The sequence below is a fragment of the Lytechinus pictus genome, chromosome 10 (genome assembly GCF_037042905.1).
Source record: "Lytechinus pictus isolate F3 Inbred chromosome 10, Lp3.0, whole genome shotgun sequence".
Lineage (NCBI taxonomy): Eukaryota > Metazoa > Echinodermata > Echinoidea > Temnopleuroida > Toxopneustidae > Lytechinus > Lytechinus pictus.
In genome coordinates this window covers 10,001,833-10,020,937 of record NC_087254.1, presented here as the reverse complement: position 1 = coordinate 10,020,937, position 19,105 = coordinate 10,001,833, and the positions used below count along the sequence as shown (strand labels likewise).

General features: G+C 38.5%; 1 protein-coding gene across 1 annotated transcript in view; it reads right to left on the bottom strand.

Annotated features, from left to right (window-relative positions):
- Positions 1-19,105, bottom strand: part of LOC129270125 (DNA-dependent protein kinase catalytic subunit-like) — a 103,421-nt gene that overhangs the window by 15,451 nt on the left and 68,865 nt on the right. Inside the window, exons 44-55 of the mRNA XM_064105306.1 lie at positions 18,938-19,046; positions 15,200-15,311; positions 13,619-13,775; positions 12,439-12,613; positions 11,629-11,739; positions 10,337-10,425; positions 8,901-9,084; positions 7,952-8,121; positions 6,351-6,473; positions 5,115-5,294; positions 4,522-4,698; positions 3,943-4,011 (exon numbers count right to left, since the gene is read on the bottom strand). Of these exons, the coding sequence (XP_063961376.1) occupies positions 3,943-4,011; positions 4,522-4,698; positions 5,115-5,294; positions 6,351-6,473; positions 7,952-8,121; positions 8,901-9,084; positions 10,337-10,425; positions 11,629-11,739; positions 12,439-12,613; positions 13,619-13,775; positions 15,200-15,311; positions 18,938-19,046 (1,656 nt within the window). The remainder of the gene's footprint in view (positions 1-3,942; positions 4,012-4,521; positions 4,699-5,114; positions 5,295-6,350; positions 6,474-7,951; positions 8,122-8,900; positions 9,085-10,336; positions 10,426-11,628; positions 11,740-12,438; positions 12,614-13,618; positions 13,776-15,199; positions 15,312-18,937; positions 19,047-19,105) is intronic.

Below are 19,105 nucleotides of genomic sequence, written 5' to 3'. Positions count from 1 at the left end.
GACACTTAGGTGGTCATTATATTAGATTCTGTAAAAAGTCACTTTTAGATCGTTACCAAAACTGGAATTTATCTTTAAGTTGTTGTGAGAGGCCATCTATGTATGGCAAGACTGTGCAAGTCTTGAAAACCTTCTGATCCCTTGGTGGTAGTTTTTTCTTGAAAGTGTTCTTGATAAAACGGCGTGGGTAGCCGTTGCTGTACAAGGCGCCACGTATGTGTGCTCTTTCTTTCGGGAGCTCAGGTGGGTGAGTTATGATACGTGCTGCTCTGTCGAACAGGCATTTAACAAGACCTTTCTTGACCGATTTGTCGTGATGAGAATCAAATGGTATGTATTGGTCTGTATGAGTGGGTTTGCGGTAGACAGAGGTGGAGAGTTCCCCGCCCTCGTGTCTTTTGACTAGCGTGTCAAGGAATGCTAATTTCCCTCCTTGCTCAGTCTCCAGAGTGAACTGGATGGACGGTTGCTGGCTATTCATGTATGAGAGTAGGCTGTCTGTTTCGGATCTATTTACGATTATGAAAGTGTCATCGACGTATCTCTTCCACACCCGAGGGTGGCATGTGGAAGGACACTTGGGCAAAGCGTTCTGTTCAAAACCTTCCATATATAGGTTAGCCACAACCGCTGAGACTGGGCTACCCATTGCTGCTCCTTCTGTTTGCTCATAGAAAGAGCCTCTGTACAGAAAATATGTGGATCTGAGGACGAACTCCAGGAGTTCGGCTATTTGTTCGGGCATAAGTGTGGTACGTTCTGATAATGTGGGATCGGATTGCATGCGTTGCAGGGCCGTACTGCATGCGCCCTCTATCGGTACGTTAGTGAAGAGGGAGACTACATCAAAAGAGATCATGGATTCCTGTTCGTTAACTGTCTGCTCCGATGTGAATTCAGCGAATTCACTGGAGTTGGAAACCGTGTGTTCTGAGCAGTTAGTGAGAGGGGACAGGATGTCCGCCAGGTACTTTGATAGGTTATAGGCAAATGAACCTATGCATGATACTATTGGTCTGAGAGGTATCCCGGGTTTGTGTATTTTGGGCAACCCGTATATTCTAGGTGGCTGTTTCTGTGTGGGCTTTATCTTTTTGTATGTAGCCTCATCTAGAACTTTGTCTTTCTTTAGTGCCAGTAACGTACTGGTCAGTTTGCGACACATTCGATCTGTGGGGTCTTTCTTTAGCATTTTATATGGACCAGAGCTCAGAAGCTCGGTCATTTTGTCTTCGTAGGCGGTACTGTCTAGAATGATTGTGGCACTACCCTTATCCGCAGGGAGGATTGTGATGCTATCATCATTCTTGAGTGTCTTAAGAGCATCACGCATCTCTCTTGTGGTATTCGGTTTCGGAGGACGTGCTCTCTGTAGAATGGAATCTACATCTTTTCGTGCGGCATCGGCCGATACTGGATCAATAAACTTGACCGCGGTTTCAACCTTAGCTACAATCTCGGTAATGGGCAATTTTGGGGGCGACACGGCAAAGGCGAGGCCTTTCTTAAGCAATTGCTCCTCGGTGGAGGTGATCTGTCTCGAGGATAGGTTAACAACCCATTTATCCTCATTCGCTAATGAGGCGGTGACCTTCTTCGATTTGGGTTGTATCAACTTTTCAAATTTAGCCTGTTGTCTTTTCTTGCATTTAGCGAAAACATCTGCGTAGATATTTTCATTAACCTTCAGAATGTCTGTACTATGTTGGGCTTGCATAGTCTCTTTGATATCGGCTTTTAAAGTTTCGTATTCCGTCTTAGCCGAATCAATCGTGCATCTAGTGAGGAAGATGCGTTCTTTCAGAAAACGGAGGGCGGCCGTTTCTGCTACCTTTCTTGCTCCTTTGGTGTTCATAGGAGGCTTGACCCGCAGGTCTTTGGGAACCACTGACGCTTTAATGCAACGCACAAGAAAGGTCAAGTGGTTGGAAAATCGAGCTATCTTTTTACTACATCGTTCGTATCTTCGAGTCAACTTTAGGGCGGGGCGCCCATATGTTCGTTCAATAATACTAAATAGGTTCATTATTGCGGATTGAAATAATCGCTAGAGGGTATTCATTTGTCTCGCAATCTACTATGGTCAACAAGGAAATTCGTGATCACTCTCGCAAAAAGTGTTCACTGGCTTTCTAGGAAATTCGTGATCACTCTCGCAAAAAGTGTTCACTAGCTTACAAGTTCACGAGCTTTCGAGTGCCGCTGCAACTCTTTATCAAGTGACGAAAATTATCTGATGACGTACTCTATTTATACTAATCTCCAGGACCGTACGCACGAACGCGAGAACAATAGGTGGGTATTGATCCGTTGCGTCGGTATGCGGCGCGGCCGGTAATCCGTATATGCAAATAAGCCGGGGGTATATGCAAATACGCCGTGGGTCGGCGATATGCAAATTAGACAAAATTGGCGGGCTCGCTAGTTTCCCGTGGGCGGGGGCTGACTAGCTGAGCGGTCCCTCGTTCGGGGCCGGGAACGATCGGGTCGGCGTGCACTGCCAGGCAAGGGGGTATTGTGCTGTCTGATGGTTCGCATCCAGAAGTCGGGGATGTCGATCCCGCTGTCTCTGTTGAAGTTGTTAGGACAAAGACGTATACTAATAGCCTCCTTAATCCTGCGTGTATACCAATGTCTCTCTTTGGCAATGCAATGTACACCCTCCCAATCTGGGTGGTGTTGTTTCTCCCAAGCATGTTCTGCCACCGCGGATGTGTCGGTTCGCTGTAACCGAACATCGCGCTTGTGTTCAGAAATGCGTTCAACTATCGGTCGGGCTGTTTCTCCGATGTAAGACCCGGCTTATTTGCATATACGGATTACCGGCCGCGCCGCATACCGACGCAACGGATCAATACCCACCTATTGTTCTCGCGTTCGTGCGTACGGTCCTGGAGATTAGTATAAATAGAGTACGTCATCAGATAATTTTCGTCACTTGATAAAGAGTTGCAGCGGCACTCGAAAGCTCGTGAACTTGTAAGCTAGTGAACACTTTTTGCGAGAGTGATCACGAATTTCCTAGAAAGCCAGTGAACACTTTTTGCGAGAGTGATCACGAATTTCCTTGTTGACCATAGTAGATTGCGAGACAAATGAATACCCTCTAGCGATTATTTCAATCCGCAATAATGAACCTATTTAGTATAATAGCATACTTGTTTGAACATTGTGCTTTGGTGGTTCTTTTCAGATTCAATTTCTTGATGTGGCTGTGTGATATCTCGTTCGGTAGAGCAGGGGTTACGGCAACCCAGGTTCGATTCCCACTTCGTGCGCTAGTGCCCTTTGGTAAGCCTTTGGTCCTCTGGTTCTTAGCAATCCGGTAAGAAAACACAATCAACATCACCATCAATACGGAGGCTTTGCTGTACACCATGTTCTCTTTTGTGGACATATGATGTGGTCCTGAAAAGGACCATCCAAACTGGACTTATCAATACGTTATTCTCGTCGCAACAAGAACTTACTTGTCTAGACATCGAGTTTGGGTGATCCTTTTTAGGACTCGGGACCTAACATATGTCCACAAAAGAATGCATCGTGTAGCATGAAGAGATGGAAACTTTCAAAGGTTAACTCAACCTTACTCAAAATAGGAAAATCTGGAGAAATATAACTAAGAAAATACATTTTGCCTCCGACGAAGATTCTGCTAGGATCGAAAGCTTAGGCCCCTTTTTGACTTTCTAAGAAAATACAACTCAGAAGATATAGTTCAGAAGATACAAATATATAATAATAAAGCTAAAAAATAATGACATTCCAGTTTTTTTTACAAATGCATACATACATGTAGACTTTAAATATGTTACTACACATATGATACAACATCATCAGTGGTGCAAAATCTTTACAGAATGTCCAAACTGAACGTTAATGCAAGAAAATAGTAGGTAGTACAGTAGTAGTAGTGGGGTCAATGAGGAGGATCGATCTTACCTTGTAGTCCATTGATGCAAGTTTACTCCCATCTTTACCAAAATCTGAATCAAACCTCTTCTGATATTCCTAAAAGAGTAAGAGAGATTCAATATTTTCCATAAGCAGTGTCGATGGTCAGATTTGAACGAACATGAATTATGAAGGCCAGAAAATAATTCAGAATTATTGTTAGTAACTACAACTTCAATTTAACTAGGATATACCAACAGCTTCTCAGCATGTTACAGGGAGCGTGAAATTCATGATCAAAGAGCAACAAAAGCAGGAGACACCAGGGTCCCGTCTGACAAAGAGTTGGGATTGATCCGATCAAACAAAGCTATGGCAAGCATGCAATGTCAACATATGATATGAATGTTTGTTCTAAATATTTTCTGGATATGATGTATATTGATTTTATAGATTAATTGTTTTCCTGACAATTCAGTATGCTCCACTTTGTTTACAAAGGGACATTGTGTGAATTTCCTTTAGGAAAAATTATGACACTGATGGATTTCCATATAGTTGCAGTTGATCGGATCAATCACAACTCTTTGTAAGGCAGGCCCTAGGACTGCTGATAGAAGCACTTACCCTTCCCACTTTCTTCCAGTACGGTCCAGCTTCCACCGTTTGATTAGAGCTTGACGGTTCGCCTCGCCTTCCTCCAGACTCAAACAGCTGCTGGTAGAGCTTCTGGTATTCTCTCTTGATGGCCGATGGATTGCGCGTCCTTTTGTCCATCAAAGGCTTGATGCCTTCCACCCAATCCTGGAATTGAAAGCGGTGACAGCGACAAAGAAATCAACATTCTCTAGTTTGTTAAGACCATACCACATGATTATGTCTCTTTAATACAGAATGTACATGTATGTGCAACCAAGTTGGAAAGTCCTTCACATAATGAAATGCATACATGTACATGAAGGGGCTTTCACAATTGCACTTGCGATCATTTGGTCACAATATATGTTGCACACAATCGCAACAGTTGCAAGCAGTCGCACTGCTAATTGTGAAAGGGGCTTTAGCCAACTTGGCCAAGTTCGAAGTTGAACCCTCTCCCTATTCTTACAGTAAGTTATTGCCCGAATGTTAGATTTTCAGGTATATGCCCTTTGTGACCTTAATACCCTACAAAATAATCAGATCACTGTTGCTCCTGAACTAAATTTGAAGTTGATTACCTTGAAGAGGAATCCAGGATGTGTAAGTCTTTGAAGAGCCAATGTGAGATTGTCTACCAGAGAAACCTTGGATAGGATGTTGTCAATCTCCTTGACAGCATCCTTCCTCTGTCTCTCCTCTGGTGATCCATCACCAAGCTTGAAATCTTCACTGCTGATCTTGAATGGGTAGACTAGAGCCTGAAGGGGATTAACAAGATTTAACTTTGTTCGTTTACAGAGATTAATCAGGAAATTATTAGCAAATTACTGACCCTAAAGGAGGCCTACGTTGAAATCTGCACTGCTGATCTTAAATGGGTCGACTAGAGCCAAAGGTTAATTAACAAGATTCAACTTTTTTCGTTTACAGAGATTATGCAGGAAATTATTTATCAAATTGCTGACTCTAAAAGAGGCCTACATTAAAACAATACCATTGCTGCTCCAAAAAGAGCTGAACTGGTGAAAAAATTGGTGTCGTAGTGAGGAGCTCCATTTTACAATAAAGAAGAGGGTTGTGACAGAGCACTGTTACTATGGTAACTGTCAGATAAAATGGGACTTGTCAGATAAAAATGTCTGACCAGTCCTTATATATAACTTTGCCGGCAGGTGGTTCCTTGTTCGGATTGTCCGTGGGTAGGAGTATTTGTAGGAATCGATTGACTATTTTGGCACAGCAAATTTCAATTAATGGTCTTTCCTTGCAAGATATGTTGCCAGATGGCATATAGCTGGCATTGTCACCTATCATAATAAAGGAACAATAATAATAATGATAATAATAATAACATACATATATCTTATATAGCGCTTAATACATCGGAATGACATGTCTAAGCACTTTACAATTACCCGGTCATCGGATTCAATCAGTCATTCTCTCACAAAATGTGTGCACATCCTCCACTCCCTGGGGAGTATTCCAGTCAGTCGCCGGTGAGGCGCACACAGTACTGGACAAGCTACAATGACTTTCACATCCTACCGGGTACCCATTTAGCACCTGGGTCGAGAGTGGCAAAGTGTGAATTAACGCCTTGCCAAAGGACGCCAGACCGAGGTGGGATTCGAACACACGACCCTCCGTTTGCAACGCGAGAGTCAGAACCACTACACAACAGCTCCTCCACAGTGTACGAACAGTGTAAGAATAAAGACAGATAAATTTTATACATTGGATAGTAAATAGCAAAAGAGAGCCTAGAATAAGAACATTTTAATGGCTCAAGCAGGGCAGAGGTACATAGTTACCTGAGGGTAATCCTCAGCGATAGTTTTCAGGATTTCTTGGACGGCTAAAGATTCTGGCTTGTCAAGAAGAGCCACCATCTGGCTAATCCATCCAATGAACATCCAGCTTGGTATGCTGCTAGCCTAACGCAGGAAAAAAATATTGAACAAAAAATAACATCGATTCAAATCATCATAACGTGAATTCAGGTTGACAGGCTAAATGGAAAATTATTGATACCGATTGATACTATCAATATAGTTTCTGTGTCAATTGTCAAATCCGAATTATTTCCATGTTCGGACTGTATGAGCACGCATCAAGCGTCCCTGTAGTCATAGTACACTGCATTGGCCGTGTTGATCGCGGAAGGGCGGGGGATCAATTAGCTGCTTCGTATTTGTCGTTCCAGCATTTACTTTCACAAAAGAGTACAGGGAGTTAATTCTTAATGCTGCTCTTTGTTGCCCTGCGCAAAAAGGGCAAATTATCTGCACAAATTTGCAAAGGTTGACAGTACCTTTGAAGAAATAAAGGAAACAATGAATATGGCAAGTTGTTTTACACAACAGCATTGCCTTACAAAAAATAAAGCAAAATATTGACTAAATCAGGTCAATATTCAATTTGAAAGTTTTAATCAATATATGTAAAAAAAAATTGTCTGTGCCCATATCTTGGCTCACAAACCTGAATATCCCACTAAAGATATAATTGATGTCTACAAATTATCTACAAGCAAAACACTTTGTCCATATTGCAACAGTTAAAAAAATTTCATGCAGAACAAAGTGCATGAGTGGAAATGCAGTGCATGTGATTTCTTCAGATAGGTCTCCCATTGTACAAAAGACTTCATGCAAGTGCCCAGTGTGTATCATTTAAAAAAAAAGAAGAGCTTTCACTTATATTAATGACAGAGCAAGTGCATTATTTGTTTTATACCATAGTACCACAGAAAAACGAGTCTTAAAAACATTTTCCGTACATTTTTGTTGCTCTTTTAGTTTGTCATGATAACACTAGTTTGCTGAAGTGTGCAATGTTGATGGTGATCGTGCTTTCTCGGTGTGTGCCCCTGCTCTCTGGAATGAACTCCCTGCCCACATACAGAATTCTCCTACCGTCGATGTATTTAAAAATCGACTCAAAACCCATCTTTTTAATCAACACAAGTAAGCAGTTGCAATGACCAGTTATCTGCTATCTTTCTATTGATTTGTTCTTATATGATTGATATTTCATTACCTCTTCATGTTTTACGCTTAATGATTACCAGTTTATCTGTTATTTTCTTTCTATTTCATTTATTGATTTGTTGTTTATATCATTGACATTAATTACCTCTTAAAATTGTACACTTATATTCATACTTTGTTTCTATTTAAATTGATTATATTGTACTTGTTTTATTTACGTTCTGTTTAAATTGTAAAGCGCTTAGAAACTGTATTGTATTAAGCGTTATATAAAAGCTCCATATTATTATTTTATTATTAATGTCAATTTGTTGCACATTCTCTTTTTTGCACTGCAGTGCAATACGCAAAAAAAGTCGAATGTCATATGACATGCTTTGGCTAATCACGACGCTTGAAAACATATAATACTAGCTATTCACCTCTTTGATGAGAGTTTCAATGGTATCAGGATGTTGCTCTACTATCTGGAGCAGCCTCGGGAAGTGCTGTCTTGCCTTGGTGGAGCTGAGTTTCATAGCCTGAAGAGTCGATATCACCAAGGTTGTAGGGTAGGTTTCCAACGAGGGCAAGCAATCAGGATTGCAGTTTTCTGGGATAGAAATAGAAAGTTTGAAGCAAGAATGGGCAGTTATCTAGTATGTAATGGCCTGGGTGACTTTTGACCTTGATACCCGAAAATACTCAGATCATCATCATCACTCCTATTTTATACATGAGCAAACTTTGACATAACCAATGACTTTTAAGTAATCACAAGAATGCAAACAGTATAGACAACTGATGGAGAAACATGCTACCGGCAAAGTGATGAGCCAAAAGTTGATAAAAGTCAATACAGGTATTAGTGACATATGCCTCTTGTATTTTCTGGCTTTAATTCCCACCAATTTGAAGAAAAAACAAAGCATGGTTTCAAATTCATGACAAAGCAGATCTGCCAACCTTCTACAAAAAAAAGTGTTTTTAGAAAAGAAAAAAAAATTGACAAGAAAAGAGTATTTTTAAAAATTTGTCTCAACGTAACAATCGCCAGCCTGTTGTAGTGAGATCGGTGAAAAAACATGTGAAATGACTTTACTTAAAAACTTGATAATTCACCCTTTTAAACATGTGCTCATAGGCAAGAATTTACTTGTTCTTTTCATGCAACAAGTTACTGGCCCGACAGTGATTTTTACCGGTCTGGGACTGTTGGACCCGCGCTAGTGTCACACGCTGTGTATAATACATACTCCATGATCGGAAATTTAAAAAAAGTAACAAATCATACAAAAAAGTATCTGTGTATTCATAGCAAAAAATAGAAACAAATACTCTAAAAAGGGAACGGTTGGCATGTCTGACAAAGTGATCTTAACATCCGCTTACCGCTTTCTTTTTGCCGTAGCAACTGATCCGAGAAGCTGACGAGAGTCATGTGAGCCTTGGCCATGCTCTCCCTCTCCATTGATGACGGGAGGTGGGACGATGAGTTGGAATCGGGATCTTTTTTGATGGTACCTACAGCTTCGTCAAGGAATTTCTTGCTCTTCTTGAATAGGCTCTGACACACCTGGGGGTAATGAGAGTATATAGGGGCAGGTTGCTCAAACAGTTGCAATCCAACTTAACTCCAAATTCAACTTGAATTCAACAGTACAAAGATTAAGCTGTTTCTGAGGCATTGAGGACTGGGGGAGGGGGAGGTAATTTTATCTCAAAATTTTGTGGTGTTATATCCGTGTATTTTGGAGAAAAAATGGTGCACATGTCAAGGGGGCCATCATGCCTCCCTGCAACCTGTAGCCGCTTTAAGATTTAACTAATCAACCCATGTTCCATGTTCTTGGGACATTGGGATTGATTTATTTTGTTCACTTGCATAAAAACTCATCTCTCATGCATGTGTGCTGAGAAAACAATTCCATACAGTTCGAATGAAAGTTAATATGTGTACATAACACCAAGGTTCCTCTATTCAGATCTACATATCTACATATCTTTCTCACATAAAATATTTGATGCAGATATTTTATTTTTTGCATGTCTGCTAAGAAGAAGTTTATTGTACAAGTCTTGAAATACTGACGGTTGTTTGTATATCAAGACTTTTGTACAAATTGTGAAAAATTGGAGGTGATTTGTTTGTTGATGGTTGAAATTACTTAAGTATGAAACTTGATGAACCTCATGCATATCACGTTTGATTTGGTGATAGTGGTGGTGTCATTGATGATGGTGGTGATGATTATGATGTTGATCATGATGATGATGGTGATGATGACGGTGATGGTTATGGTGAATATAATGATGATGGTTTGATGATGGTGATTGCAATAATAAAACAATGATAATGTTGAGGGTAAGGATAATGATGATTGTGTTGTTGATGATGATGGTGGTGATGATGATTGTGTTGTTGATGATGATGATGATGGTGGTGATGATGGTGGTGATGATGATTGTGTTGATGATGATGGTGGTGGTGAAGGTGATGATTGTGTTGATGGTGACGATTGTGTTGATGATGATGACAGTGGTGATGATGATGATGATTATGTTGATGATGACGGTGGTGAAGGTGATGATGATGATGACGGTGGTGATGATGGTGATGATGATGGTGATGATGATGATTATGTTGTTGATGATGATGATGACGGTGGTGAAGGTGGTGATGATGGTGGTGATGATGATGATTATGTTGTTGATGATGATGATGGTGGTGAAGGTGATGATGGTGGTGATGATAATGGCAATGACAATGTCACAGGAAAGGTAAAGAATGACTGTCAAGGGAATAAAGATTTTGTCAAGTATCTCACCTTCTCATGCCTTTTCTCTTGACATTCAGCTGCAGCAAGAAGCTTATCCAACTTCCCCTCATCGCTTAATCTTTTTAGGATTTCTCCTTCTAAAAGTATCAAAACATGATCATGAGACAAAAGTTTATAAAGTTAAGCAAAAGCTTAAAAAAACAATTTTAATCCAATTCATTGGCATCATTAGCATCCACAATAATGCTTAGGCAAATCCGTGATAAAAGTATGTACAACCCTTGTATGTGAGACCTTCATAACATTATTTTGCCTGCGATTTTTGTTTCATATCAAAACGTATAATGCTCTCGTATTATCATGGCTTAAGTAGTTCATGAAGTTGAGTATAAGTAGAGAAAAAAGTGTTCAGACGAACAAAACGGTTGATTTCTTTTTATGGTTACTTTCCAATGGGTCAAGAGGGCACCTTTCCAGGAACTACATGTACATATGAATAATTGCAGCGAGGGGTATTGAAGAACATAGTATAAATGGTCAGGAATGCATCTACGAATAGCATGCTATAATGATTTGAAATCATAAAAATTATGAGACTTCCTTATACTTTCAACAGCATATGTTACAAGCTACTGAAATAAACACAACTGATTGGTAGAGGGAAAATCTGTAGGTGAAAATCAATCTATGAAACCCTTGACAAGTTGCTCAATGAGTTCCCTGACCTACTTACAGTGGCACTGGAACCTTCTGAGCAGACAAAGTGGGTATTGCAAGAACATATTAGCAATCAATTGCAAATTTCTGTTGCAATTTTACAATTAATACATCAGTTTTAGCTGTAACAATTCAATTTACACTCCTTGCTGCAAACTGCATTTAAGGGTTGTGTGGTCTAGTGGTTAGAGCATTGGACTCTTAATGGCAAGGTTGTGAGTTTGAATCCCCGCTCCGCCATTGCCTCCACTTTATCCATAAGGCCTGAGAGTAATTCCTGTCTATAAGGTCAGCCACAGTGCCTCATCATCTAAGACGTAAAATGTTGCCTATGTAATTGATACATGTACCAGATTGGCATTTACCACCAACAGGCTGTCCTACCAAGTTCTGACGGGAGTGACTACAAACAGAAACAGGAGCAGATTAGCAATCAATTGCAAATAATTGCAAGAAATATGATTGATCTGGGGTGCAAAATAGAATTGCAATTGATAGGAAGTTTCTTGCAATACTCCAAAAGCTTTGGGGGGGGGATCAAACCATTGTTATGCACAATAGCTCGCCCTTCAAAGATTCTTCTGACCAGAACACTCCGGCGCCATTTATTGTCTAATACTCACTTCCATCTTGCAGCGCTGTAGCCATAGACTGGTAGGTGTTACTGGTGAGGATACGATGGTCGCACAGCAGGACCAGATCGCCACTCAACCCCTGAGATTCTGGTAGCTTGCCTGTCGAGGAAACATGATATTGAATGATTGCAAGACGGAACTCGAAACTACCCCAAAAGTGACATAACTGACCTAAAATGTCGGTGTAAATGTTTGTTTCTCTTCCCTTTTTTTATAAGCGCAAGTCAGGAGTCGCAAGCTGCACCATTGCATTACGTATTTGGAACAATCTATCTTTTCTTCATCTTCACCTTCTGATTATTAAACACACTGTTCACTACTTTTCACTTGTGCGATGCGATGTCAGCTAAGTCAGATACATAGCATAGCACAAGGGTGAGTCACGAGTCGTGCATAATTAGTTATTTGTAAGTTATGAACAGCTTAATGAAAAACCCACCAGGTGGGTGTTTCATAAAGCTGTTCGTAAGTTAAGAGCGACTTTAAGAACGACTGGTGATCCTTTCTTGTGGTAAATGGTATATTCATTGGCGATGGTTTAGCGCGTAAGAAAGGTTCACCAGTCGTTCTTAAAGTTGCTCTTATCTTACGAACAGCTTTATGAAACGGCCCCCTGGACTTATTTGACAGGCAAATGCAGGACATTCAACATCTGTACTTATTACAGAACATATTGTAACTTTTAAAACAGCTTTATGAAACACCTTTCTGGCCTACTGCATCTTTTTTCTTTGTTGTGCAAGCCTGAACAATAAAGTGATGATTAAAAATATCAAATAAAAGTCATGAGCTGTTTACCGAGCTGCTCCAGCGTCTTGAGAAGAGAGGTGATCCTTTCATAAGGCTCAAGAAGAAGAGCCTTTCTCTGTATCATAGATACATAGCTGTGAGTCCAGGCGGGTTTCAGATCTTCGAAATCAGCAAGGTCTCGATGACTTGATTTGAGATGTTTAGTTGCAACAAAGAAGTTGGACTGCATTTAAAAAGAGGAAATGATGACAGATATTTTACTTTGCTAATGTGTTTTTGCAAGATGACATCATTACATGGATATCAATGAATATCTATATCATACCCTCTTCTCTTGAAACTTGCGGCGTTCAAGGAAATTTTCATCCGCCCATGTAAATTTAACTTTAGAAAAGAAGGTACCGTAATTAATATTCATGAGGGATTTTTTGAGACCACAATAAATATTTGAAATCATGATAAAAATTGAGGATTTTGAACCATAATCAGAAAAGTTGACTGATCTCTTATCTATTCATAGAAAGCAGGAAGCACTACTTGCAAGAGCTAAGTAAAGCCACGTGAAGGTAATATTTCATGTCCGTTGGCAATGCATACATGTACATACATTAGCTCACAATGTGGTATACACTATACGAGAACACATTATTTTTATCAATGCACAGTGAGCAACTTGCCATTTTCAAGCAATTTTTCTCGCTCATTTGTAGCCCTTAAAAAAAAGAAATGGCTAGAAAGTGGCTGATTGTGTCCCTATAGATTTCTCTGGTGTTTAGTACATGAAACGGCTACAAAATGGCGAATCTTGTACAATTTGCACAGCTGTGATGACAACAATAACTCCAGGGCCCCGTCTTACAAAGAGTTGCGATCGATCCGATCAATCACAACTACGGATGGCCAGCAACATCATCATCTAAAATTCAAATTTGTTTAGAATATTTTCTAGATATGTTTATTCATATAAATTCATCATTCTCTTGGATATTCGGTGTGATTCTCTATGTTTGCAAAGGATATTGTGCAAATTTCTTGTAGAAAAAAAATGTGGTATGGATGGATTTCCATACAGTTGAGATCGATTGGATCAATCGTAACTCTTTGTAAGACAGGGCCCTGAATTGTTTTAATTATAAAGGTTGGATTCTGCTGTCATGACCACTTGTAAGTGTTATACCTCCCATGTAACGACACTACTCTAGAGATTTGGATTTTCAACAAGTCATACCTGTTGGCAAGCACTGTCGGCCATCTTCATTGACAGGAGAACCTTTTCCCTTCTCACGAGGTCATCAAACTTTCCATCCCCCGTCGTCTCCATGGTGTCGCCTCCACCGTCTGGAGAATCGCCCAGGATGTTGCACAGCTTGTCCATGTAGAGACATCTGAGAGAGGACAAACATGAGGGGATGCATTTCATGAGAGTTTTATCAGTGATTTCCACCGAAAGATGTTATAAGCTACTGAAATCCTTGCATCTGATTGGCCAAGAGTGAATTATTCAGTGGTAATCACTGACAAAGCACTTTGTGAAATGCTCCCCAGGTGAACCAAACAGCACACAGGGAGAGGAGAGAGGGAAAGAAGGAAAAAGGGAAAGTGGGAGGAACTGGAACGAGGATTGATGAAACACAGAGCATTATAATAATAACTAGATTTTAATTCGTCATGAGGTTATTAGATTGAAAGATAAATAGACAGACAGAGGGACATACATATTTAAACAGATACATATAAGATAGACAATTGGATAGATGGATGGATGGAGAGATGAATGATAGGTGGATATATTAATAGAAGATACATGTAGATCGGGCGATCAAGCATTCAAGGAGTTTCTTCCTACCAGGTACCCATTCCCTCACCTGGGTCGAGTGCAGCACAGTCTGGATAAATTTCTTGCAAAAGGAAAACGTGCCATGGGAATTGGACCCACATTCCTCAGATTTAATGATGAGTCTTAACCACTAAACCACGATGCCCCCACTGAAGACAATGATGACTGTAATTTTCATTATCTTTATCAGTAATATACTCTTCAACATCATATACATTGCTTGTGTTTTGGCCCTGAAGTAGTAATCAAATCAAATTCACAATCTTTCATGTTCTGAAAAAGTCCAGCCCCACATTAATTTTCTCAATGCAGTAAAAGGACACTCAACTCATTCACTGTCAAACAAATTATAGTTTCAAACATGAATGGAAGCATATAGAAAACTATGAAAATCAATGTCATATTCTGCCTCAGAACAATGAAAAGTTATAATAATAATATGCAACATATATATAGTGTTTTTAAGCACTGCATATCCATATTACTTCACTTCGGTGGAGAGTGGCAAAAGATGATTTGAGGATATCATCATCATCATTTGAAGTTTTGAAAAACAAAACATTTGTTTCATATGGGTAACCTGTACATATTTCTTTTCTGAGCAATAAGGATGTTACTAATGTTTCAAAACAAATGATCCTCCTAGCCCAACCACACATTATTTGATATTAATAATAATAATACTTCTCTTATATAGTGCATAATAAAATGAAAGTTTCTCTATGCGCTTTACAATAAAGGAAACAAAAATACATGTTCATATAATACAAACAAAGAAATAGACTTGTGAATTACAGAATTGCTTAATATTCAAACTTACAATTGTTACCAATAAAATAATTACCAATACTACACCTACATGTAGTTATGATTTTCGGAAAAGATGGGTTTAAAGTAAGGACTTGAAAGTTGAATAAGTGGATGCCCGTCTGATATGTAGGGGTAATTTGTTCCAAAGGGTTGGTTACATACCTGTATTGAGTGACATCATCCCACACACTGATAGGATCTCTCTTTGGATCTGGGAGGTTCCTAGACCAGTCCGATAAAAGTCTGATGGCGGAAGATTTCAATCCCTCTGAAACTGCAATCATAAGAAATTAAACAGAATTGGATTAAGTGAAATTGCATCCGCAATTAGTTATCCATTGGATAATTATTACAAACAACAAATATAGCTTTACATAGAATAGAATTTTAGCATACATCATTTCCCTTTCACCTACTTATTTTTTTCCAAAATCATGGATAAAGGTATTCAAACATCATAATTGATTAGGGCTTTGAGTGCACTGGAAGTCATTTTTGTGGTGGCTTCATCATTTGCAGAAATTTCCCATGATTATTTCCTGTCAGGCTTATCATTCATAATATTGGCAACAAAAATCAATAATTTATATTGAATGAAAAAAAAATTGAAAACAGAAAAATGTGAGCATTTAACTCTGTTAAACATACATTTCAGTTCATTTCTCAACCCATAGAGACCTAGGAAATTTACAGTGTTTTTCTTTTTAAGAAGGAGGGAGAGGGGCATGTTTTTCAAATTTTCAAAAATACTCAATTCCAAAACTTTGGTTTTTTTTCTCATCTGTCTTTGACAAAATTCTCAGTTTTGGTTGTTTATTTCTACTCTATTTAATAAATTCTTAATTTTTTTAAAAATACAAATAATGGGTTCTTAGCATGCAAACGGGTCCTAATTTAACAGCCTATCCAAGGGACAGATTTTCCACTGTAAGATACATGTAGACTACCTCTACGAAACTGTGTCATAGTCCAGGATAGGCCCCATAGACAATTGACCAAACCTTGCTTTTTTATATATACAATATTTTTTGATGGTTTCTTGTCAATTCGAGGGTGCTGATTACGAATCTGGATGATGCCACTCGTGTAACCTTGAGCATTTTCCACAAATTGGCAAAATCCAATAAGGCCGCCAAAATATGAAAATTACCCATGAAAATTATAAAATTGTCCGCACATTGGCTATGAAATGCATGAAATTGTGAGGCAGGAGTAAAATACTCTCTGAAATTTTTTTTTGGACAAAATATTTATTTTCCTGATATTCAAAATGGCCGCCATAGGCCATTGTATACTCTATTATGTACAATATGAATAGGGAAAACTAATTTTCACAAAAATTAGCATTAAACTGCAAAAAACCGTGATGTATGAACGAAGTAATATATGCAAATCATCGTTACTAACGAGATATATCATTTATTATGTCATATATGGGAACATTGCTGTATTTTGATATCTAAAATAGCCGCCACTGGCCCAATGAGTATTATGTACAATGGCAATGGCCGGGGCCAAAAAAATGACAAGAGTGAGCATTAAACTGCATATTATTAAGATAAACGAGTGGAATACTGACCATAAACATAATTGTCAATATGCCATTTATGTGATAAATGCTGTATTTTGACATTCAAAATGGCCGCCATAGGCCCTATATTTATCATGTACAATGCAAATGGAGAAACTAATTTTCACACGAGTAAGAAACATAAAATGCATGTAATTGGGATCTACGAGTTAAATATTGTCTGACAACATGTTTTATAGCAAGACATATCATTTCTTTTGTCATACATGAGATAAATGTATAAATAAATAAATGTATTATGAAATTCAAAATGGCCCCTATAGGCCCTAACAGTATTATCTACAATGTGAATGAGGACATATAATTTTTTAAGAATTTGGATTTGCTTGACTATGACATTCATATAATCATGTCGTATGAGTAAAATGTTATTTGAAAACATTTTTTATAAATTACAGCATTTCTTCTGCCATATAGGTGATAAATACTGTATTTTTACATTCAAAATAACCTCTACAAGCCCTAACTAAATTATGTAACATGCAAACAGGGAAACTAATGTTCACAAGAGGGAGAATCATTAAATGCATATAACTGTGATGTATGTGTAAAAATATTGTCTTAAACATGATTTCTAACTAAATACATCACATATTGGGCGTGGAGGCAATAAATGCTGTACTTTGAAATCCAAAATGGCTGCCAAAAGTCCTAAAAGTATTGTGTACATTGTAACATGGAACATATAATTTTGACAAAATTTGGCTTTGCTTGACTCAGAGTATTGCATATAATTGTGAATTGTGATGTAAGGGTGAAATATTGTCTAAAACCATGGTTTCTAACGAGATATATCATAATGTTGTGTAATTAAGGTGATAAATGCTGCATTTCTAAATTAGAAATGGCCACCACAGCGGCCCTTATCGTATAATATACAATTTGAGTGGAGACAAATAATGTTCACAAAAAGGCCATATGGCAGCCATTTTGAATGTTGAAATACAGTATTTGTCACCTAAATTACACAAGATATATATTTTGTTATAAATCATGTTTCCAGACAATAGTTCACTCATACATCACCATTTGGCCAAGCAAAGCCGAATGCTGTTAAAATGATTTGTACCCATTCACATTGTGCATAATACCGTGAGGGCCTGTAGCGACCATTTTGACTTTCAAATAACAGTATTTATCACCAAATTGGCAGAATAAATGATATATCTTAATATAAATTATGCTTTCAGACAATATTTTACTCATAGATCACTATTACGTGCAGTTATGATGCTCACTCCTGTGAATATTGGTTTCCCATTTTGCATTGTACATAATACAGTTGATGTCTATAGCGGCCATTTTGAAAGTCAAAATACAGTATTTAACACAAACTTGAAACCTGAATGGTATATTTCGTTAGAAAATACGTTTTTAGACAGTATCCCATTAATTTATCACATATATATGCATTTTAGTGCTCACTCTTGTGATTTCTTTGCTCCTCTTTCTCATTGTGCATAATACTTTTAGGGCCTTTGGCAGCCATTTTGAATATCAAAATACAACATTCATCGCATACATGGCATATTAACAACATATTTCGTTTTAACAATTATGCTTTTAGTCAGTATTCCACTCGTTTAATCTTAATAATATGCATTTTAGTGATCACTCTTGTGAATTTCTTGGCCCCCATTGCCATTGTACGCAATACTGTTTGGGCCAGTGGCGGCTGTTTTAGATACCAAAATACAGCAATGTTCCCATATATGACATAATAAATGATATATCCCGTTAGTAACGATGATTTGCATATATTACTTCGTTCATACATCACGATTTTTTGCAGTTTAGTGCTCATTTTTGTGAAAATTAGTTCTTCCTATTCATATTGTACATAATAGAGTATACAAGGGCATATGGCGGCCATTTTGAATATCAGGAAAATAAATATTTTGTCAAAAATTATTTTTTCAGAGAGTATTTCACTCCTGCCACACAATTTCATGCATTTCATAGCCAATATGCGGACAATTTTATGATTTTCATGGGTAATTTGCATATTTTGGCGTCCATATTGGATTTTGCCGATTTGCGGAAAATGCTCAAGGTTACACGAGTGGCATCATCCAGATTCGTAATCAGCACCCTCGAATTGACAAGAAACCATCAAAAAATATTGTATATATAAAAAAACAAGGTTATGCCTCTTCTATCCTGGACTATCAGGGCATGTTAACACACGATGTAAGCTTCGGTCTTCCGCAATGGTTGACTCAACCCTACAATCCTTGTTTCGACAGATGCATAAGCGTTTACGCCAATTCAACCCCCCCATCCTGAATCAAACACTTGACACGACTCACATGGTTTGTTGGCAAGTTGCAGGAACTGTTCTGCTTCGGTCAGCTTCTGGATGTCTTGGAGCTTGGACAGTCGGCTTGAAAGCATCAGAGGTCCCAGGCCAGACCATTCCTACACATATGAAGTGAATTCATAGGTTTCTATCCAATTGGTCAGTTCCATGACATTTG